Genomic DNA, 22,198 nt, shown 5'->3' with positions numbered 1-22,198 from the left:
TTTGAAGTCAAGTTTTGTGATTGCAGAATTAAAGAATTAAAGAATTAAAGGATTAAAGGATTAAAGGATTATTGTAGAGAGATTGGAAGTTTTCAGGAGGTTAGGCAACTAGCAAAAGGGACTGTTGAGGGACCGAAAGCGGAAATGCGCCCATCGGGTCCCTAAATAAACAAGTCTGAATGAAAACAGTAATAAGGTACATAGATACTTGAAATATACATTCTTTTGGATACTGACATTCTCTACTCTTTATTACTCTAGAACGTTTCATATTAAGTCAAATAAGTCAATGCTTGTATCCACATCGGAATAGCTGCGTGTCTACTCTATAGTACAAAGCAAGAGTCCCTGAATCGGAGATATCAGACCTTTATGATTAGCTTGTCTTTCATTATAAACCCCAGTTCTCAGAATACGAGGTTATTGCCACCAGGCTTGGCCCTGTGAGAAAACCCGGGTAACGAGGGGCCTTTCACTGGCATCCGAAGACCTCCGGTACAGCATAGATCTGCCCTTTCGATACGGGCGAGGTGAGCCTTGATAAGTAAATCCAAAGCGAAGAGTTGAGAGGTCGTGTTGATGGGGCAGTGTCAGGGTACTTTTGCCCGGGACTTCACAAGATATAACAGGGAAAAGCATAAGATCGACTCCGCCCATCTTCGTAAACCAACGAGAAGGCGAGAAAGCGTAGAATGTGACGCCATGAATCGGGGGGTACAAACAGAGCCCCGTTCAATTGCATATGTCAGACGTGAGTCACTTGATATGCAGAAGGTTGCGGCTCTAGTCCTTGGCAAAGCGAACCTCAGAGTTTATGATCTCTGACTTGGGGAAATCCACTTTGTCTTTGATACCTTATGATTTGAAACCCTGCTTCATTATGGCACAAGGTATGCCTTTCTCTTTGAGAGGTTGAGAAATTCTACTAATGAGCCCTATATCTACAGGCTCACAGGCTTCCATTGTCAAGATTGCCGGCGCAGGGTTTCGGCTTTCACTGCTCCTTAATGCTGCCGCTTGTCAACTCGCCCAGTCCAGACTAGAAATCCATAGCATCGCCAAGGGAATCTCGCTTTTCGCTCTGACCCTCAAGCATGTCGGGCAGACTATCGAGGGTACCGATGTGGACCAGTCTCCAGAGGCAACGGAGAAGGCCTGGGAGATCGCCGGACAAGGCCAAATGATCTTCATTGAAATCGAACACATGCTGGACAAACTAAAGGCAACTGATAGAGACAATGATCTTATGAGAATCCCACTACAGGAGAGACTCAAATGGTGTTTTCGGAAGCAACATGTCACTTATCTGCTAGCCCAGTTGGAATCTCTCAAGCTCAGCCTGATTGTGATGCTACAAACTCTGCAGCTTGGATACGTTATCAAATCTAACGTTGATGATGGGATCGATACCGATTCCCTTACATCCACCACCGACGACTCCCTTGCTCAAGAGAAAGCGGAATCTCAGAATATGATCATCGTCCGATACTGGTCTGTCAAGCGCCTCGATCGCTTGTGGGATCTTGTGGAACAGGAGACTTTGGATGCCGCCAATGACCTAACAAACCAGAGGATCTGTTCCAATTACTCATCCAATACGGCACGCTCGAATCCGACAAGACTGCCCACCATTACTTTTGGAGACAGTGACGTGGGACTGAGTGACATGGAAAGATCCCCGAAGGATATGGTGCAACTATCTGAGAGCACATTAAACCGGCTGCTTTCACTCTGGGTGCCTTTCATTGACCCTTCGAAACTACACCACGCCGGCAAAGGCCTCGACACATCCAACCAGCTAGTACAACCTCGAGTCTACGTCTCTTCGGACACCGAGGATGACAGCGAAGAGCTACACCTTAATAGTCACGAGATTCGAGGTTACTATCTCGAAGGACCAACAGTGGACTGGAGAGACCCTCATTCACAAGAGGCCCGACAGCATGCAGCAGAGTTACGCCGAAAGTACTCTAGCTACCAGGCCCAGGTGGAAAGTGAACCGGAGCCTGATGAATACCCCAAGCATCGAGATACTCGCAGCGACCCAAGAGTCATCGACTCAAGTGATGAGGGCGAGCAAAGATCCAACTCTCTTCGGCCCTCACACATCACCAACCCCATGCAAGGTCGTTCTCACTCCAACAGCCTCTCATCCAGATATCCTCCTGGTTACAACAATCTCGACAGCAAACCCCCCGCATACCCAAGCGGCAGCTTCCCAACCCCGAGCCATGCTCTACCCCGTCCTCCACCACTGCCTTCACACGCGCAGCCAGGTCCTCCCCAGCCGTACAAATACTATCCAAACCAAGACTATGCCACAGCGCCCCGATCCATCCCAATGAACATGAACCAGCCAAACAACCCATCCATCACCATTCCCAATACTAGCCCTTCTCCCAGAGGCTCATCGCCAAACCAAGTCCATTTTGAGACCCCCTGGGCCCGAAACCAGGCATACAACAATATCCCCAACAACAGCAAACTCCAACCCCGCCATTATTCATCTGCATACCCACTTTCCTCCTCATCCCCCGAGTCTAGCTTCCGAGCCTCACCGCCTCGCTCGGATCAACGATCCCCATCGTCACACCCACGTCGCTCCTCGCGTGAAGAAGCCAAGGAGCGACATAAAGCGTTGACTCGTAATGCTACGAGGGGGTTGGTGGGAATCGGGGCTATTGCTGGGTTTATGGATGCGCTGGAGGCGTTTTCAATTCTGTGATTTACATTGCTTTACTTTTACGCGTTTTCTTTGGTTTCGGTGTATTGGGCTCATTGAACTTTTCCCAAGGAGTTAGTTGTACAGACCAGGTGGTTCGTGGTCCTGGTCTCGGTTGGCTTTTTGATATCCCATATTATATCTATGCAATGAATTGACGAGCTTGTTCTAACTGAGACTATTTCCAAAAATCATAGTTAACGATTTGCCTATGCATTATTACATATTATCTGTTTATTCGGACCCTCCATGGATCCCGCTCCACGAATGTGTTGTACAACGATTCTCGAACGTAGGCAGTACACAGCAATACAATATCGAAAAAACAAAATATCACATTAAAATACATTGACAGCGATGCATTCACCCAGTTAGTCCAAGAACATCCAAGACCTATCCCCTCTCCACATCGAACTCGGGCTCGGGTTGGCGGCCCGGAGTCGCGGAATCAGGATACAAGGAGTACAAAACAAGCCAAATCAAATATTATATCCATACAGCATATAACATGCTCCGTAGCGTAGAAAGAAATGGCCAAGACCCCGAATAATCCACAGCAGACCCATGTTCACTATATCTTTGATAATCAACGGCCCCCCGACGGTTCCATCGCGGAAGTTCCGATTCTCCCGAACCTCCGACGGCACTTTGAGAAGGTATTTGTCGCAAGCTAAATGGGGTAGATTAATATCCGTGGGGTTTGGAATACTACCTCTTTGTCGGGGTCTGTTCTCTTCTCTTTTTCTTTTCTTTTCGTCTGATTATGTGGGTTTTGTTGGGCATGAATATGTCTACATGTGCTGCCTTCCAAGTTCTATACTCCGATGTCCCATCTATCAGGGTTAAATACGAAGTACACGTATTGAGTTGAGCTCAATTCAACCATTTTAGATCTTCTTGTTGAATCTTGTTCTCATATAATAGTAAGTATAAGATAATTCCTACTACATGATACGACTACCGGATATCCGTTGAAAATATTAACAAGTTGATATGTATATACAGTTCACACCTGTGATCTATGCCATAGACTTACATGTGCATCCCGAGGTCCAGGGTTCTGATCTCGATCTCAAAACTCAGGCAAAGGCTGCATCCCAAAGATACTCCCATCAGGAACCCACCCATCCAACTCCATGCCCGCCCTAGCCATATGCTGCCCAGCAGCACCAGCCGGCATCCTCTGCGGCTCATACGAATACTGAGGCGGCAGCACCTGCGGATGCGACACCGAAGGCTGATACCTGGCCGCGCTCATGGGGTAAAAATGCGGGTTATGTCCACTGTCCATGGCCCACATGCCCGTACCACCCACCGCTACGTACCCATCGCGCATATTGTCCATGGTCGGCTGCATGGGGGGCATGGGAACGGAGAATGAGTCCATAGTTGAGTGGCCCAAGTGTGCGTCTTGGGTTTGGGTTTGGCCTTGGCTAGGGTATGAAGCTGGACCCGATATCGATTCCGCAGTGCCAGTCGACGGGCTCACCGATACCACTCGGGACCCAGCGTCCATCGCTCCGCCATATCGCCTCTCCAGCCGCTCATACCAATCCCGACCCTTGACGCCCACAACGTGGTACCATCGACTGGGGATATTGTATTTGCCCCCGCCACTGGCCTCGCCTAGCTTGCTGGCTAAGGCGTCGAGGTAGAAGGCCACATTCACAGTCTGCGGCGCGATGACTTGCCCGAGAACACCAGTTCGCACGGAGAAGTGGATTTTCAGCAGGGATGTCACGGCCATAGCGAACCGGGTGTACATGAGATTCGGGAGTTTACGCATCGTGTCCGTGCTGCAGGTCAGGACGGCGTCTAGCAGCTTCTGTGCGGCGTTCATCCATTTCATATTGATGTCGATGCGGATTGCGCTGAGTGTGGCGTCTGGTGGTTCGCTGCCGCTGTTGCTTTCTTCGTCGAGGGTCGGAAGCGTGAAATATCGTCGCTTGAGTGAGTCTGGGTCACGGTAGCCTTCTCCTACGCCGAGTTCGTACATTGCTAGTGCCGTGGAGCGGTATTCGAGGATCATGGGGACTGATTTGATGGAGTCGTTAGTACTGGGTGGTCTTTGAACGCACAAAGCGAAAGGACTGGCGTTTATTACCGGTGAGCATTTCTGATGAGATGTTCTTCTTCCACGTTTCGATCCGCTTGTCAAACCAGCGCAACACGGCTTGAACGCGCGACTCGGTTAAGGGCGAGGCGGTACTGGTGTCATCTAGACCGAATGAAGACATTGCCTCATCGGTTATTCGTTGAAGCTCGAACCACATCGCCACATGTTGATCCATTCGATGCGGCGAGTTTTCTAGGTGTGTGAGACACTCGCTCATCCAGTCATTGAACTGGAGCAGATTTGGGCGTCGGGTTTTCATCGCAACACTCGAACCGAGATGGTAGCAGCCGAGGACTGCTCTCGCCTGCTCAGCTAACAGCTCGTCGTGCGGCTCCTTCTTGCCGCTCTTGCGATCGGACTTTTTCGAGACACGGCGTTTATTGGCTAACCCAATTTCTAGCGCCATCGTCGAAGCGATATGCGTGTACTGATAAAGTTGCAACTTCAATGGCGAGGCGGGCGGGAGATAAAATATGATCATTAGCAGTAGCGCTTGCACTAACTCTAGTGACTTTTCGCCTTCGATGAAGAACCGCTCTGCATAGAGGCGGACCATCTCGCGGTTTAACATGGCTGCCAGGCCTGCATCGACGGAGATGGATGTCGCGGAAATCACGGAGAGAAAGAGAATTGGCTTTGTTTTTCGCAGTTGAGCTGCCGTGGTGTTCGAAGGCAAGACGACCAGTGGAAATAAGAATGCAAGTTCGTGAATGAAATACGCCACCAATTGCTCCGCATATTCGAGGGAGATAATCCCCCGATCGATCACATCGTCCGAATGAAGCCTCTCCTGCTCCAGCTCCAATCCAGCTGGCATACCTGCGAAAGTTGGCGGCGCCGAAAAGCCACCACTATCATGCGCGCCGGGGTGCGGGGTATTTAACAATTCAGGGGAATAGTCCATGTAACGGACATCCTCGGACGAAGGAGCCGAATGGTCCCGCAAGGCAAGATTGCTTTCCAGATCGGCCGATTCATGATCGCCATCGTCCACATCGCTGTCATCACCGGAATCCGGATCTTCTTCTTCTTCTTCGGGGATACGATTTTTCAACAGCGAACGCATCATCCGCATCTCCTTCTCAAGCTGGGCGACACGCGAATCTGTCCGCTTCCGGGGCCGCCGCCTCTGCGGCGCCACGAAGACGCAGGATCGCTTGCCTTTAGCGCATCGCTGGCATTGATTAGGCGTAGATGGGCTAGGGAGACAGCGGACTTTGAGACTTCGGCATGACTCGCAGGATCTATTTAATTGCTGGGCTGATCCTTGGAGGGTGCTTGATTCGCCTTGGGATGTAGAGGAGGTCCCTGACATATTCACACACACAGACGCCAGAAATAAGGGAATGAGAGATTGGGTCCCATAAATTAGGCCTCAATGGTACGTCCGAGTAGTTACTGTGTATTTCGAGTCATTGTATCGAGTGGAAATGCAATGGGGGAACATGGAAAGTCGAACAAAAAGGATCCGATAGATTTCGATGCCTCAAGGGTATGTATGGGGAAACTCTGGGATTATCATGTGAAAATTAGAAAATCAGAAGCTTAAAACAAAAAGATGCTCAGGGAACTGGAGAAGTGGAGAGGGTAAGAACGCTAGATATAAAATACATAGAGTAATTTTACTGTTAGGTCTTTTTTAGTGTTTTCCCCCTGGCTGCTTTTTGGGGAAATCTGATTTTTATATATGGCCTGATTTGTGAGGCACTGAATGATTAACTAACCGATCTTGGTAACCCGGATTGCTCCACGGCTTACGGTCTTTATTACAATGCGAGGAAGAGTTACCCAAAGACCGAAAACCAGGAGTACAAGATACCACAATGTACATGAAGATTGGCCCCTTTGCCCTGTATTCCGCGCAGGCTCGGCCACCTTTATACACTCTTATTTAGACCCCAACGACCAGTTTCCCGCCTAAGGCAGCCTATTACAATGCAGGAAGACCTTGAAGAGGCCCAATACGGTACCTCGCCATTTGATAACTATGTCACAGTACGCCCGTTTCTTCATATTATACACGGATATTCTTACCTCAGCCAATCCCAAGCAGGGAGGTAGGCCCGAGGGGAAGCGCCTCATAATATGGACAACTAGTCTGAAAATACTAAGAGGTATCGCTTATTTCTTCTACTTTTTACTAGCTTTTGGTTAGGTCTATAATTATCTCCGAGCGCACTCAGTTCTTGCCGGCGTAAGCTCGCCTAAATTAACAAAGGAGCAAATCCAAATTCTCGGTATTCACTAGTCAATCCATGAGCAGAACGTCAGTGGAAATTACGAAGGTAACATGAAGGCAGCCTGGCTTCGTACTTGCTACGATGAGGACCCGAATGAGAAGTATGAAGGAATAAGGATCAATGCCGAGATCACTCGTGATCGATACCTCGACGGCAATACCCGCTACGCCTTTGGCAACGGAAGCCCAGATCACTAGCGGCAAGTTCCCCTCTAGATTACGGGTTTTATGGGTATCGATAGCGATATAGGCGTCCTCTAATACCGATCGGGATAGAAAGAACGATGAGCTATAGACCTAATGTGAGGTGCTAGAGGAGGAATACAGGATACTAGCTCTCAAACAACTAGAGTTCCAGGCTGTGAGATGCCTACTAGATTGCGAGGCTATCGAAAATTAATCCTAGTATTAAATCGGTTGAGCTAGGCCTATATCATATCTAAGTACCATCACCCTTCCTTTGGCTGGATTGGAGGTCGAGAACATTCATAGCCATATTGTGCCCAACCTTGGAAGTATATTTGGTGTGTGCAATCCATACAAAAGATACATAATTTCTGAATTTCTGTGTTTAGAAGTGTTTACTGGGCACGATCATCCAAGTGGGCCCTGGGCCCGGGGGCATATCCAGGGCCCCAAGGCTCCAGGGCACTATGTCTATACAGTCAGCACATGAGCCTCATAAAGCGGCACCAGACGAGGAAGATCTAAAATCCGGTATAGGTACATACATGGGGTATTATTAGAGTGATCTACCTTAATATATTCTAGGGCTGTACCTGGCTGCAGCTGGCTTAGGGAAACAGGCACCAGCGTGTCCTCGGAGATACCAAATTACCCTTATAAATGAAACTGTGATGAATATTGAAAGCATAAAGCTAAACATGGCGAATCATTATTTCACTTTATCTCCACCAGAATCCTTGATTGAGAGTCCGTTAGTATTGGCAGTAGTCCATTGGCCCATCGAAAGTGCCCGACGGCTTACGACCGATTGCCCAATCGGTTCATGCCCCCCTTTATTCTCGCTATAGCTTCCTATTTGTGGGATATTTGAGGGAAATAAATTTGAGTACGTTTGGTACGTAAATATAGTTTGTCTGTGATTTTTTTTTAGGTATATAAGGGTGTTCATCAAAAAGTGGTGTGGAAATGCCGCCAGCCAATTCTCCGAGTACCCCCGGTTGTCTCGGCGAAGTAACACCGTGGGCTGAATCCTTTGAACAGAGTGTTATTGTAGTCTGACCGGGATAGCTTAATATTGTCCCAAATAATATTTAAATAGTATAACATAGCTGTTGAATTCCCTACATAGTATATCTCCACAATTGCAAAATTCAATTGTTGTCCACTACAGGGCATTGTTAACCTGCAAACACTTGACACGCCATAAACCAAGTGGATAAGCTAGAACATCTATCTATAAGCATGTGACAGTGAACTTGGCTAGTCTTCCTTGAGATAAGCTGATTTTCTCGGTATGCCGGACAAGTGGGGCTCTATGGAACATTCGGGCAGAGGTGTTGTTTAACATGTGTTATGGCGGGATGTAGATTGAAGCTGTAGGATGTGATTTCCAAGACCAATCAGCCAATCTATACATATATTAATGCTGGTCCATTGAGGAAACTCATGCGGTCCCTCTGCTTGGTAAATTATAATGCGAACTAATTGAACCCCTCGTATCCACACCTCTATATGTTGACAAGCGTTTTAGCGCGGATTGCTGACACGGCGATGTCCGTGTGAAGCGGACGCACACATCTATGGGAATTAGCGTTGCTCTTGTGACAGCTCGCTTCTTTCTGCTGAAATTATTTACAAGTATTACATTCTACATAGAAGGCTGTAAAGGTGAATATTTGTTTTGTTTTGCCCTTGCAACCTGGAAAACAACATGCTGTCACTCTTCAGCCCCAGACGACTCGTGCCCACAAATTCGTGTCTCTCCTTCAGCAACAGGGCGACAAGATTCTCGCATCTCTTCCCCATCGCCTCGTTGGGGAGGCTTGTCCGGGCGTCATTGAGCAGGATGGAGGCTGCTCTATCAAGGCCTGCAGAGATCTGTAGTAATTATGTTGGCCTAGAACGTATTGGCAATAAAAGGAGCACTAAGGGAATTTGTAGATAATACCGAGATCATTCACATTGTCCGGGGTGAGGCATATAGAGTATGGAAATGTCGCCATTCGGTGCTGCTTTTCCTATATCGCTCGGTTACTACCACAGCATCCGATCGCACGTTACCGTGGATGATATTCTTGTTTAGTCTGTGGATTTCCTCCTTCCGAGGTTTTGTGTCTTTATTAAACGTATCTCGCACCCATGTGGATGGAGATGGCCCGTTCCCGGAGATCCATATATGGCTCTGGCAATAAGATTCGAGGTTCTTGATCTTGTCGTTCATTTCTGCCATCTCTGCACACATTTCCACAGCAAAGCTGAAACCTCCTTCATTAGCGGCTATTCTCGCTCAGCATCGTATTGCAGCGACGGTGCCTCCCTGGCTAATTTGGCCACACAAGCGTCAAGTCAAGAGGGTTGGTAGGTGATCTGGGTGTGACTCTATAGTATAATCGAACTAGTTGAATCTTTCATGTGGAAGGGACCGACTCCAGAAGTACCTCCTCTTGGACACTAAACAATGGTGACAAGAAGGGAAGGAGGGAGATCCATCTTAGGAAAAGAGACAAACCTCTTGAACTATCTTCTCAGTGGTCTTCTCAGTGGTCTTTTCAGATATTCTGTTCAAATATATTCGAGATGCCCCCCCTCTTCTCGGGTTTATAGGTACGTAGATGGTAGAGCGAAAGAAGAGGCTTAATTTGACTTTCCCATGTACAACCTGGGATGTACCCTCCAAGGATTACACTTGCGGCCTAAGGCACTCACATCCTGTCGGCACGAGAATTAGGTACACCAGTTGTCCTTACTAAGGAGGTGTGCACCTTTTTGGCCTGGTGGTAAACTGAAGGTGTAGATGACTCCGACACATCCAGCACTTCCACTTTCAAGGCTGGCCCAAATGACAATTGAAGGGGCCGCCTTGGTTCCATTACTTCTAGTCATTGACTTCTATTCTACTACCAGCAGGCATTATCTACGACGACGTGGAAAGGACTAATTCAACTCTTTCCGGTCGCACAGTGGCTACCACGGGGAAAGAAACCCGATCCACTTTTACTCGACGCCGGGAGTCAAGACTAAAACTGAAGAAATCGAAATGGAAAAAAATGAAAACTTGGTCTTCAATACCTTCCTGCTATGGTCGCAAGCGGGAAGACCCGTCGATCGAAATTGAGGCTCGGCTTTGGGATCTCTTTAAGGGGCGACCAGTGCCCAGCAGAAAGGCTTACTTGCGTACTATTGCATGATTGGCCAACTTGAAGCCGTGCAGAATCTCGGCGCTTTGGGTTCCGAAATGAGCTACGATTCGCTGCTGTTGATCATCGAGTCTGGGGGTGATCTACCCTCCATCCTCTAATATGCAGATGATGGGTCTTTTGCGTTGCTACAACGCATAGCAGCAACGTGGGAGATCATTGCTGGGGACGGGTGGGAGTTCGTTCGGATGCAGAGCCGGTATCTTTGACGGATCATGCTTTAAGCTGAAGCTCGGCCGAAGTAGCTGGCGAAGATAATTTCTTCGTTGAGAGCGAACCATGCTCAACCTTATATCCATCAACTGTGCGGGCCGCGCAGCGGTCAACCAACTGAAGTGATGCTATAGGAGAGGCCGCGTATGCCTCAAATCATTTTCCAAGCGCCACTTTATATTCAAACAGCCAACCTGTCTCCCGCAGTCTCAGGTTTGGGGACGCCAATGGATATAGCGTTAGAGGGGTGCGCGTCCAGGTCAGCCATGGGGCATATCAGCGTGGAATTTGCGTCAGACAAACACAATTTTGCCAACATTACCCACGCGACTGAAGACAAGCTCATTTCCATGTGGGGCAAGTTCTATGGTGGAACATTGCAGACTCTGCTGATTCGACCCATGGATCCGCTCGGTTCGATTGTGATGTTTTAATGCCGGGTTTTCTATATCTAAAGAGCTGACGACTTCTAGGCTAAAGGGCCAATCAGACCTGGTGGACTTTTAACAATGGTTAAGCTCCGGTGGAAATTGGAAGTTCTAATGGTTTGCTAGCCAGGTCAAAACTGTTATATCTCCTGCAAATTCATTTTTTTTACCTCTTACACTCTTTTTAATCTCTTATTTTCCCTTATTCTCCCCACATTCTCTTATCCTACAGTATAAATTACCGTCTCCCGCGTGATCCCCGGACGTCCATCTTGGAAGAGACTACAGTACAGCTCGAATCTATCACCGCGCAATTCAAGACTCGTTATACATATTGATACCCGGAGCATGGATTGGCAGAATTCGTGAATATCCATTACAGAATGCGCTCTCCGGTCACCGGAGTCTTGTGGCTCTATGGGCTCCTTTTGGCGACTACAATTTCGGGAGTCTGCGGAGATACAAAACCGAATTTCATGAGCGTCCGAAAGAATATAACAAAAGAATATAAAAGTGAACGTGAGATACCAAACGAGAAATACTTTCGTAAGTGCAATTCTTCCGTCGATCATGATCTACAACCCCACAGCCTGGTTTATAAGGCTATGAAGCATGGAGCCCTTGGTGAATCTTAACTGATTCGCGTGGACCCCACAGATGAATCAGAGTATGTCGAGAATCTTCCTTTTTGTGAATGCTACCGGAAATAGTCAAAACTAACCTGCAATATTCAGCTTCGGTCATCATTATGACGGCCGGTACGCTCGCTCATTCTTCATTGCCAACCCCGATATGCTAACGCTTCTCAGATACGCCAATGCCAGTCTCCCAGATACCCAAGTCATTTCATATCTCTCGGACCTAATCCAGACATATTTCACAACAATGAACACAATTGGCGGAGAGACGTGGATCATGCATGGGACTCTCTTGGCCTGGTGGTGGAACCAGAAGGTGGGATCATAGACGTCCCGAATTATAAAGAGAACCAAACCACCTAACCAGTTATGTAGCTCTTCCCGTGGGACGACGATCTGGACGTGCAGATCTCGGAGCCAACGATTCATTTCTTGGCAGAATACTATAACATGACCGAGCATCATTTTGACCTCCCCAACGTCGATGGTGGCCGTACATACATGCTCGAGGTCAATCCCAATTATATCGTCAAATCGGAGAGAGACACTTTGAATAAGATTGATGCCCGCTGGATTGATATGTCGTCCGGCCTTTTCATTGATATCACTGCTGTCCGCAAGGATGAGGCTAAGCGGTTGAATGGCCGTCCGGAAGCGTTAATGTGCAAGGATAAGCATAACTATGACGTGAGTTATCTGTTCGTGCTGTCTTTCTATTCTTGCTAACGGGTAATATAGGAGAGTGACATTTTCCCACTGCGTGACAGTTTCTTCGAGGGTGTTCCGGTCAAAGTTCCATATGCTTATACATATATTCTCGAAGAAGAATATGGCCCAGTGGCACTCACCCGAACAAGATTTTATGGGCAAGTCCTAAATTGTTCCATAATAGATGTTAGTTTGGTTGACTAACTCATTTTAGTTACATCTTCAATGAACGGACCAAGATTTGGGAGTCCGCGACGTGAGTTTTAAAGCTATCGTATTTCACATGGATTATTGGCTGATTCTCGTTAGGCGTAAATCCAAGCGCTTCCTTTGACGAGGATCGTGCACTTACCTATACACATTTCTGCCCTCATTCGTGCCCACATGGACGAGGTATGAGTAGACCACCGAGCGCATTCCTTGCATACATGTTTTTTTTTTTTTTTTTTTTTTTTTTTTTTGCATATATCTGGCGTTGGTATATTTGAGCTGGATCTGGTGACAGAGGATGTACATATAAAACTAGATGTCTATTCATATCTTTATCTCCATGGGTCATGTCATGTATGTGATCGGAGCCAACGGAAACAACGGCCCTTGGCCCAAAAGGGACGGGGACTCCCGAGAGCTCGGGCTCCGCCGGAGCCCCGAGCCTTGTAGGCCATGGTGCTGAGTCTTGAGGTCATAGCATTTAAAATGCCTGGATCCAAGGTTATAATCAGCCAGTCACATGTCTGTATTCCACCGCCCCAACAATCCTCTTTCCGGTCCCAGGTTTTAGGGCCGGCTAAGGAATCCATGGGAAAACTCTCAGCAATCCCTGGCATCTCTCCCGCGCGAGTTCATGAGAAGGGCGACGATTAGACCGTACAGGCCTTCTTCACGTATTAGCTTCTAATTCTTCATATTTCGAGAAGATATGATCCAGTTCTTACCAAGAACTTCAGCGAAGATGAGTATCAGAATCATGCCGACATACAGTTTTGGCTGCTGAGCTGTTCCACGAACTCCTGTATCACCAACGACACCAATGGCGAAACTAAAAGCATGTTAAAAGGATCATATTAGCTATGTCCCAGGACTTACCTGTTACACACAGGACTTACCTGTTACACAACTTACCCAGACGCTAAGCCGGCAAGGCCAACGGAGAGACCCGCACCAAGCTGGCTCAAACCTGTATATAGGGAGAGATTCTGCTTCAGATCATTCGCAACAAGAACGGAGACGACTAAGCCATAGATCCCGATAATACCAGCCATCACGACCGGAACTATGTCTATTAAACCAATTCTAAATTAGCGTCACATTCTTGAGTAAAAAAACGATTCATCTTTAACGGCAAACCCTTTCTACGAACTCTTCCGGAATTTGGGGGTAACATACTCCTTACAATCAAGTCAGGTCGCAAAACACCCGTCGCGCAAACACCTACGCCAGCTTTCGCAGTTCCGTAGGCAGCACCGAAGCAAGTGAAGACAATTGCGCAGACGCAGCCCATGGAGCCAAAAAATGGCTAGGGGTCCCAGAGTTAGCCGCTTGAATCGCAGCAGTGAGTTTAGACACAAATAGGGACGACCTCGGACATGAGCTTTAGCTGAGGCTCAGGTCGCCCCCTTCGAAGCAGCCACGAGGGAGGGCAAACTCACGGCATAGACAGGACTAAGAGAAGATTTGGTGAGTATAGATCAAGCAAGACATTAGAAGTGCAGAGAAACATATTGTAATTAAAAGGGATCAGATGAAATGCCCGTCCACGAGCTTTATTTACCACAGTTCTGAAACCATTTTGCTAATTGATTTCGCTGTTTGAGTGCTTGAGGCGGACAGCTTAAGAGATGGATATTATCGATGCAAGTCAACTAAGAAGAGGTCTGAGTGGTAATATTGGAGACAGATTTTCCCAAGCCAACTCGGAAGTCTACCCAAACTTATATAGAAGGCAGCAGGCGCTAACTCCGTACATAGTCCGATGCCAGCTGAGTCTCTCCAAGATTTAGGCATCTTTTTTACGGTAAACCCATAGTACAAAATGTACATTTAGAATATTGATGCTTTGTATCTTTTGTATGTGCGTATCATATAAAAGATACTCAAATTTTTGAATTGTATACATGTACTTTGTATTGTGGAACAGACCCTTGAACGCGGGTGGGATCTGCGGGTTAAGAAGTCGATTAGTAAGTAACCTTGAGAGGTTGATATGGAAATGCGATTACAATTTTTGGCCAGTTTTTTTGCCAAAAAAAAATACTGGGCTTCAAAGAATGAGGGAAAACCTGACTTCCTTGTCTCAGCACTATGTCGTTCCCTTCAGCTTCTCCGGAGCCAAATCTCTCTCCTGTCAATAATTCTCCGAATACCTCGCTGCCTAATTTGACCGCTCCCCGCCACGTAGCTACGGAACCCCCGAGCTCGACCTCTCGCAGCTGTGTGACCTGCCGCCGCAGGAAAGTCCGGTGCAATAAGAGGTCTCCGTGTTCAAATTGTACCAAAGCCGGCATCGACTGCATCTTTCCTCCTCCTGGTCGTGCCCCGCGGAAATCAAAGCGTCCACCGGACGCGGAGCTGCTTTCGCGGTTGCGTCGCTTGGAAGGTGTCATTGATCATCTTAGGGGCAGTGGTAATACAGAAGGTGCATCGACCTCAACTCAGGCGTCTTCTTCTACAACTGGATCTTCGACCGTTCGGAGTGAACCGACTGCGCCCACTTCTGTTTCGACCGAGCCATCTTCTGTTTCGACTGAGCCACCGAACCAGGCTCCCTGTCCGTTCGAAGAATCAGATCCGAAGAAACTTGCTCCCAATAAGTTTAAGAATGAATTTGGACGCTTGGTCATTGATGAAGGCCGGAGTCGATATGTCAGCAATCGGCTCTGGGCTAGTCTTGGGGACGAGGTAAAAATCCCTCTTTTTTTTACTATTAGCCTCCTTTGTACTAACATGTTTTAGATCGAGGAACTACAAGATCTCCTTGATCATTCATCGTCAGAGGAAGATGACACGCCTTCACCGGAGTCCTCTCACTCGGGCTCACATGACGGTTTCCTTTTTGGATTTTACTCACTTTCACAGTCTCTTCGAGAGTTTCATCCCTCCATTTTCAAGGTCTCAATACTTTGGGAAAAATATTGGGAAAATGTGGCTCCGTTGATCACCATCGTACACAGACCGACTGCCAAAAATCTGTTTGCCGAGGCAGCACGGAACCCAGATACTCTGGACAAAAATTCAGAGGCACTGTTATTTGCCATGTATCTTTGCAGCATTGTCAGCATGAAGCCGGATGAGTGCTTGTCCCAGTTCGGCGAAGCGCGACCTATTGCCGTTAAGCGGTACAGGTTTGCTACAGAGCAAGCGTTGGCGAAAGCTGGGTTCTTGAATACACAAAGCTTGGTTCTTCTGCAAGCCGCTGTCTTATTCTTGGTATGCGTGCGACGAGAAGATGATAGCAAGTTTGTGTGGTCCATGACCTCGATCGTATTACGCCTTTCTCAGAGCTTGGGTTTACACCGGGATGGCACAAATTTCGCTCTGAAACCGTTTGAAACGGAGATGCGACGCCGATTGTGGTGGCATATCTCACTGTTGGATGTGCGCTCATCTGAAGACCATGGGACGGACCCACTTATTCACGAGAGCATGTATGATACTCGGCTGCCATTAAATATCAATGACGATGACCTGTCGCCCGACATGGAGACAGCCCCAGAAGAGCGGGAAGGCTACACGGATGTTACATTCTGCCTCATTCGCTGTGAGATCACGAGCGCTTTGCGAAGAGCAAATTACGTGTGTCCCGGGCCCCAGGTTCGTTTACCTAACAGTCTACCGCCCATAGATCGTGCCGGGCGGATGATTCAGATTATCAGTGAACGATGTGAGCAACGGTATATCAGACACTGTGATATGAACATCCCCATGCAGTGGTGCACCGCCACAGTTGGGCGTCTGATTCTGGCTAAATTATGGTTGATCCTCCATCACCCAATGACCCGAAAAAGCCGCGGAAGTAATGTGTCACAAGCAACGAGAGAGAGCTTGTTTCTGACTGCAATTGAGGTCCTCGAGTTTGGCCACTTGCTTGAAGCTGATCCCAAGACCTCCAAATGGGGCTGGCTGTTCCGGACCAATATGCAATGGCACGGAATCGCATTCGTTCTGTCTGAGATATGTGTCCGCCCAATTTGCCCTATTTCAGATCGAGCTTGGAGCGCTGTCAGTGCGATCTACGCGGAATGGGCCACGCAGGCCACACATAAGAAGGGCATGCTGTGGCGGCCGCTCGCCGCCTTGATGAAAAGAGCTGCTGCTACCCGGTCCAAGCAGAGGCAAGAATTGCTATCTACTTTTGGACCGGTGCCAGCCACAGTAGAGCCCATTCAAAATACCCTCGATAGTCACGTTCTTCCCCGGGTTCATATACCAATGGGGATGCTGGATTCGCCCTCGACAGATCCATCTGACCCAGCAGCACCAATTATATATGATTCAGACTACAATATTGACCTCAGCAATGGACCGTTGGGTGCTGTCCGAAACATGTTCCCTGACACAAATATCCTAGCTACATCAAACGGTATATTCGATGCTCCACCAGCCCAGAATAATATCTCGGCACCCAGCTTGTCCGCAAGCCTGCCCTACACCACAGGAATGAGCAATCCATTCTTGAGTCAGACTCCTTTTCCCGATGCCGGTCAACTCAGCTGGGAGGAATGGGATCAAGTCATGCGTGATTTCCAGATGGATATTGAAAATGACAATTCTCAACCAACCAACGCAACTAATTTTACCGAATGGTCTGCTTAGCCTTTTTATAATCAGGGGGGTTTTTTTCTCGCCTGAGGCTTTGGCTATTAATGATATGATGATTTATGGCGTTGATTACTGGATGATATCCCTCCCCTCACTGTTTTTATACTCCTCTCCTCTTTTATGCATTATATCGGCGACGTTGTATTGTAACAATACTGTATACCCAACATCAAATACAATATGAAATTAAAAACACCATCTCAATCAATCAGTTAATTATTCTACCTAATGATTAAATCATCAAACAAATAGAATTCTCGTTATCACTTGATTGTATACTTCCAAATCGGGATGTACTCCACCACGTGACCACGGTGATAACAAGCTCCAAGCTGGCATCACCACCACCCTCCACTCCGCCATTGTCCGCCAATCTACCGTCCTTGCACCAATTCTCCAGTGGGATCTTCATCCGTGCTCTGTGAAATTCATACACTACCAACTATACACACCCAAACATCACCGATCCCCCAAACCCCAAAATCATGGCTCCCAAGCGCCACGCGGCCTCAACTACCTCCGCGGCCTCCACGCCCACACCCGCGATCACAACACCGAAACTCTCCTCAGGCCCAAACACCCTCAAGGCCAATGCCTCAGCCGCTGAAATCGCCGGCCATGTCTGGCAGCAGTATGCATCCACAACACCACAGCGGACACTCCTCCTCGATGCCTTCATGGCGTTCTTGGTTCTTGTTGGTGGATTGCAGTTCGTGTACTGTGTTCTAGCTGGAAACTATGTAAGTTTAAGCTATGGCTGGCAAATGCTGTTTGGGTTCTTTTGCTTTTATTCCTCTCCCTGGTCTTGTCTTGTCTATACGGCGTGTGTGACTTGCAATTGGAAATCTATAGACCAATAACTAACAATATCCCTCCCATATAGCCCTTCAATGCTTTCCTCAGTGGCTTCAGTGCTGCTGTTGGTCAATTTGTTCTTACGGCGAGTCTGCGCATGCAAACTAGCGATAGCGGTACTGGTTCTGCATCGAAGCCGAGCTCCAAGGGGAAGAATGCGCGCTTTGCAGATGAGAGTGAAGAGCAGGGGACGGGTATTTCACATGAGAGGTGAGTTTCTTTTTCCTTTCTTGTCTTTGTGTGGTGATGTTCTACGTCATGATTGCTTTCGCAGGGCTACGAATACGTATGCTAATCTTTAATTCTAGGGCCTTCGCCGATTACATCTTCGGAAGCTTGATCCTACACTTTTTCTGCGTCAACTTTATCAACTGAGCTGTGCTCGGCCCTCGAAGGCTTCGTTCAAATAACATGCTAGCTCATTCTGTTTTCTGTCTGGGGTTGGTTCGTTTCGATCTTCAGATGGGGTGGTGAATGCTGCCTCTTAGATATCCTTCCGCGTTGGAACTATTTTTTTAGCCAATTCTTGATCTGATCCTCTACGCTTCGTATTTTATCGAGGTTAAAAACGTTGTTCATATTTGACCTATCTACTTACAAGATTCACTTGTTGGACAAGAATATGCGATTCATATCACCCTAGTTCGGAGATAGCCCCGGTGTAGAGCAGGCCATACTCAGAGATGAGAGGACGAGAACGCAATGGCGGGTATCGATTGAGCAAGGTCCATCTATGTAGATGGATTTAAAAGACGAAATGATGTTGTACAAGCAGGGCACTCAAGTCCCCAATGCAGTTATGTTTCACTGCAAGACTAGAATGCACGTCCTCTCCGAGGCACCGTAGGCCTCTTAACCACACTGCTTCCAGCACCACTTCCACCTCCGCCGCTGGCTCCAGGCCGCGAGGAAGAAGAAGAAGATGAAGCAGTCAAACCGCCGACCTTACGCCCTGGCTTGACAATAGGCTTACGCACGGCGGACTTTCCACCAACCTCGATTTCCATTCTGCGGCGGATGGGGTTGTTGCGTTCCTGCTCGCGTAATTTCTCAGCAGCATCGCGTTCACGGTCAGCTGCCATCTGCTCTTCGATTTCCATGCGCTTATTGAACTCGATTTCGGTCACGCGGCGGTCGCGCTGCGAGTAGCCTTTTTCTTTGACAGAGTAGTATACACCACCGAGTTCGGCGAGCCACTAAGAGAAATGAGTTAGTTGAGTACTAGATGGCATACAGGCGGAAATGGGGGAGTGGCAACTTACGTGAGGGTCAACAGCTGTCACAACGGACATGTATTCCTTAGAAGTCAGCATCAACTCGTGGTAGACGACGAACTCGGGCACATAACCGAGACCGAAAAGGGCACTTGTGGGATGGAGCGCCATGGTCACGCTGGTGCGGAGGTTGATGTACTCGCCCATGCCCTTTTGTCGTGCGGCTTGGTGGTAGTAGCCCGAACATATGCACTTGCGGATAGTGTCCCAGTCTGTGCCGCAACTGATGACGGGCATCTTTTGTTTATTCATGATGTCAAGAAGTTGATCACGGACTTCCTGGGCACGGCGGAGGGTTCTTGCGTTCAAGAAGTGCTTCGTGCACCAGGCATCGGAAAACCCGTTGGTTTTCCATTGAATATAAACATTGAGAAGGGTCAAGTGGTCGGATTCTGGAACGACGAATTTCTCGCGAGCTGAATCGGCTTCCTCTTGTCGCTCTTTGGGACGATAAAAGACATTTGCAACCGAAAGCATTGCAACGATGGTTGTCATCTCCTCGCTGCATTCATATTCGTCGGAGGCCATTATTATGAGTTTGGCAAGAGGGGGATCCATGGGAAATGGTGTCATGCGACGTCCTAGAGATGTAAGACCGCCCAGGTTGTCTAGAGCACCCAGGGACCAGAGCTCGAAAAGAGAGGTGGTGATCGTCTCTTGTGGGGGAGGATCCATGAAGTCAAAGTCCAAAAGGTCCTTCACGTTAAGGGATTTCAGTAAAAGGATGGTGTTGGAAAGACTGGTTCGCTGGATCTCAGGGATCGTTTGAATGTAAAGCTCATTCTTGTAGGCTGCCTCCGTGTATAGACGATAGGCCTTGCCCGGCCCAGTCCGTCCAGCACGCCCAGATCGCTGGTTTGCATTGGCTTGAGAAATTGGGGTTACCTGGAGAGAATCCATACCCACGCGCGGTTGGTACACCTTCAGCTTTGAGTAACCTGCATCCACAACGAACATGATACCGTCGACCGTCAGACTTGTCTCAGCAATGTTCGTAGCCACGATTACTTTGCGCACACCCGGAGCGGCCTTCTCGAAGATCTTTGCCTGTTGCTCGGCCGGCAATGAACTGTAGATGGGTAAGACGCTGAGTTTCGGCGGATCATTCAGCTGCTTCAGCCGTTCTTCTACCAGCTCGCAGGTTGCCTCAATATCTTCTTGTCCAGTCATGAAGACAAGAATATCACCCGCGCCCTGGGATACATGAATAGCCAAAATCTGTTTGACCGCGCTATCAACGTAATCCTCACAAGGTGTGCGTGAGTAGTGAAGATCAACAGGGAATGTTCTGCCAGGAATGACAAATTCTGCGGCACCGCCAAAGAAGCGCGCAAATCGGTCGGAGTTCATTGTTGCTGAGGTCACGATCAATTTCAGATCCCTGCGCCGGGCCAGAACTTTTATGAGAAGACCCATCAAGACGTCAGTATTTAGAGATCGTTCGTGTGCCTCATCCATAATGATGCACGAGTATTTGTCGAGATCATTTTGAGTGAGACATTCTCGCAGTAATACACCATCCGTCATGTCTAGTATATAGATTAGCTATATGATCAAACCAAATCGAAAAAGTAGAAACTCACATTTGATCACCGTCTCATCACTCGTACAATCTTCGAAGCGGATAGCATATCCGACGAGTGCACCGAGTTCAACATCCATCTCCTCACTGACACGCTTCGCAACACTCATGGCAGCCACACGACGAGGCTGCGTGCATCCGATCATACCGAACTTAGAGTAGCCCTCTTCGTGTAAGAATTGAGTTAACTGGGTGGTCTTGCCAGATCCAGTCTCTCCGACAACAACCACAACTTGGTTATCACGGATGACTCTCATTAGATCTTCGCGCACCGCAAAGGCGGGCAGATATTCTCTCTGTTCACGCATCGTCTTACTGCTGCTGAAAGCGCTGGAGCCGCCAGCGTCTTTCTTCATATGTTTGGCGAATTTGTTTCCTCCTCCTTTGTAGGTTTCCTCGACAGGCATAGCGACTGCGCTGTCTCCATCGTCGTCTTTGACACCCATGAAGTTCCCGAGAGCTGTGCCGGCCATATTTGTCGCCTCCTGTGCTTGCTTTTGTCGTTCACGCTGCTGTCGGCGCTCATTAACGACCCTGCTTCCTTTTCGACTGAATACCGCCATGTCGCTCTGTGGATCCCGAACAGCGGAGATTGGATCCAGCTGTTTCGTAAAGATCGTGCGGCCATCGAGGAAAGGCGGCCGAAGGTCGTGGACGAGCAAATGCACTCGAGTCGCCTCTTCATCTTCGGGCATGAAGTCACCATCGTGATCTCGTCGCTGTGCTACACCAGAGGTGAGCATTCGATTGGTCTCCCAATTGTCAATGTCTCTCCGTTTTGCGTCGCGTAGACCTGGAGGGAGATGTCCAAAGCCCTTGTGCTTTTTGGCCGGAGGGCCCATATCGTTGCGAGACATGTCGTTCGGCCGGGCTTGCAAGCCGGGGTTCGGACTTGGGTTATTCGCAATATACGACCCGGTCTGGTCTGCGTGAGGTTGAGTTTATCAAGAAGAGAATCCCCGCCCAAGGCGAACCTCTTTCCTATCTACTGGCTAGTGCAATCTTACCGCCCTTTATTGCCAGAAGAAAACCACCGCTCTGGCAGTCAGTTTCTACCCAAGTAGTCTGCCAAAAAGACAATGTCAGCAGGAATTAGTCTCTATTCCTCAAGAAGCTAGCTTCTTAGGAGCCTTGCCAATCCAAAGCGATCTTGTCTTTATATTGCAGAGTACAGTGGTGGAGTCAAGTTGATCACCTCTCACTATCGCAATCAAACATTGCA

At 48.2% G+C, this 22,198-nt stretch overlaps 8 protein-coding genes across 8 annotated transcripts; 5 read left to right on the top strand and 3 right to left on the bottom strand.

Annotated features, from left to right (window-relative positions):
• Positions 1–880: 880 nt before the first annotated feature.
• N7447_006448 (uncharacterized protein) lies at positions 881–2,725 on the top strand (the record flags this gene model as incomplete). The annotated part of the gene is made up of 2 exons (XM_057230710.1): positions 881–890; positions 948–2,725. 2 exons carry the CDS (start codon positions 881–883, stop codon positions 2,723–2,725), a joined length of 1,788 nt encoding a protein of 595 aa, XP_057085800.1.
• Positions 2,726–3,794: 1,069 nt separating this feature from the next.
• N7447_006447 (uncharacterized protein) lies at positions 3,795–6,153 on the bottom strand (the record flags this gene model as incomplete). The annotated part of the gene is made up of 2 exons (XM_057230709.1): positions 3,795–4,756; positions 4,827–6,153. The coding sequence occupies 2 exons, from the start codon at positions 6,151–6,153 to the stop codon at positions 3,795–3,797; spliced, it is 2,289 nt and encodes a 762-aa protein (XP_057085799.1).
• A 620-nt stretch (positions 6,154–6,773) lies between these two features.
• Positions 6,774–7,275, top strand: N7447_006446 (uncharacterized protein; the record flags this gene model as incomplete). The annotated part of the gene is made up of 2 exons (XM_057230708.1): positions 6,774–6,833; positions 7,087–7,275. The coding sequence occupies 2 exons, from the start codon at positions 6,774–6,776 to the stop codon at positions 7,273–7,275; spliced, it is 249 nt and encodes an 82-aa protein (XP_057085798.1).
• A 4,209-nt stretch (positions 7,276–11,484) lies between these two features.
• N7447_006445 (uncharacterized protein) lies at positions 11,485–12,676 on the top strand (the record flags this gene model as incomplete). The annotated part of the gene is made up of 7 exons (XM_057230707.1): positions 11,485–11,647; positions 11,759–11,768; positions 11,836–11,859; positions 11,911–12,055; positions 12,115–12,426; positions 12,478–12,609; positions 12,662–12,676. 7 exons carry the CDS (start codon positions 11,485–11,487, stop codon positions 12,674–12,676), a joined length of 801 nt encoding a protein of 266 aa, XP_057085797.1.
• A 581-nt stretch (positions 12,677–13,257) lies between these two features.
• On the bottom strand, positions 13,258–13,963 carry N7447_006444 (V-type proton ATPase 16 kDa proteolipid subunit; the record flags this gene model as incomplete). The annotated part of the gene is made up of 4 exons (XM_057230706.1): positions 13,258–13,325; positions 13,383–13,486; positions 13,570–13,726; positions 13,834–13,963. Coding segments are annotated over 4 exons (459 nt in total), but the record flags the coding sequence as incomplete, so codon positions are not given.
• A 785-nt stretch (positions 13,964–14,748) lies between these two features.
• N7447_006443 (putative C6 transcription factor) lies at positions 14,749–17,259 on the top strand (the record flags this gene model as incomplete). The annotated part of the gene is made up of 2 exons (XM_057230705.1): positions 14,749–15,345; positions 15,400–17,259. 2 exons carry the CDS (start codon positions 14,749–14,751, stop codon positions 17,257–17,259), a joined length of 2,457 nt encoding a protein of 818 aa, XP_057085795.1.
• Positions 17,260–17,750: 491 nt separating this feature from the next.
• N7447_006442 (putative oligosaccharyl transferase subunit Dad1) lies at positions 17,751–18,495 on the top strand (the record flags this gene model as incomplete). Its single annotated transcript, XM_057230704.1, has 3 exons — positions 17,751–18,005; positions 18,149–18,330; positions 18,429–18,495. 3 exons carry the CDS (start codon positions 17,751–17,753, stop codon positions 18,493–18,495), a joined length of 504 nt encoding a protein of 167 aa, XP_057085794.1.
• A 440-nt stretch (positions 18,496–18,935) lies between these two features.
• N7447_006441 (putative mRNA splicing factor RNA helicase (Prp16)) lies at positions 18,936–21,833 on the bottom strand (the record flags this gene model as incomplete). The annotated part of the gene is made up of 3 exons (XM_057230703.1): positions 18,936–19,316; positions 19,383–20,923; positions 20,978–21,833. The coding sequence occupies 3 exons, from the start codon at positions 21,831–21,833 to the stop codon at positions 18,936–18,938; spliced, it is 2,778 nt and encodes a 925-aa protein (XP_057085793.1).
• Between the last annotated feature and the right edge of the window lie 365 nt (positions 21,834–22,198).

The sequence above is a fragment of the Penicillium robsamsonii genome, assembly GCF_028829455.1.
Source record: "Penicillium robsamsonii strain IBT 29466 chromosome Unknown utg000003l_segment0_segment0, whole genome shotgun sequence".
Classification (NCBI taxonomy): Eukaryota; Fungi; Ascomycota; class Eurotiomycetes; order Eurotiales; family Aspergillaceae; genus Penicillium; species Penicillium robsamsonii.
This window is presented reverse-complemented; position numbering and strand designations above follow the sequence as displayed.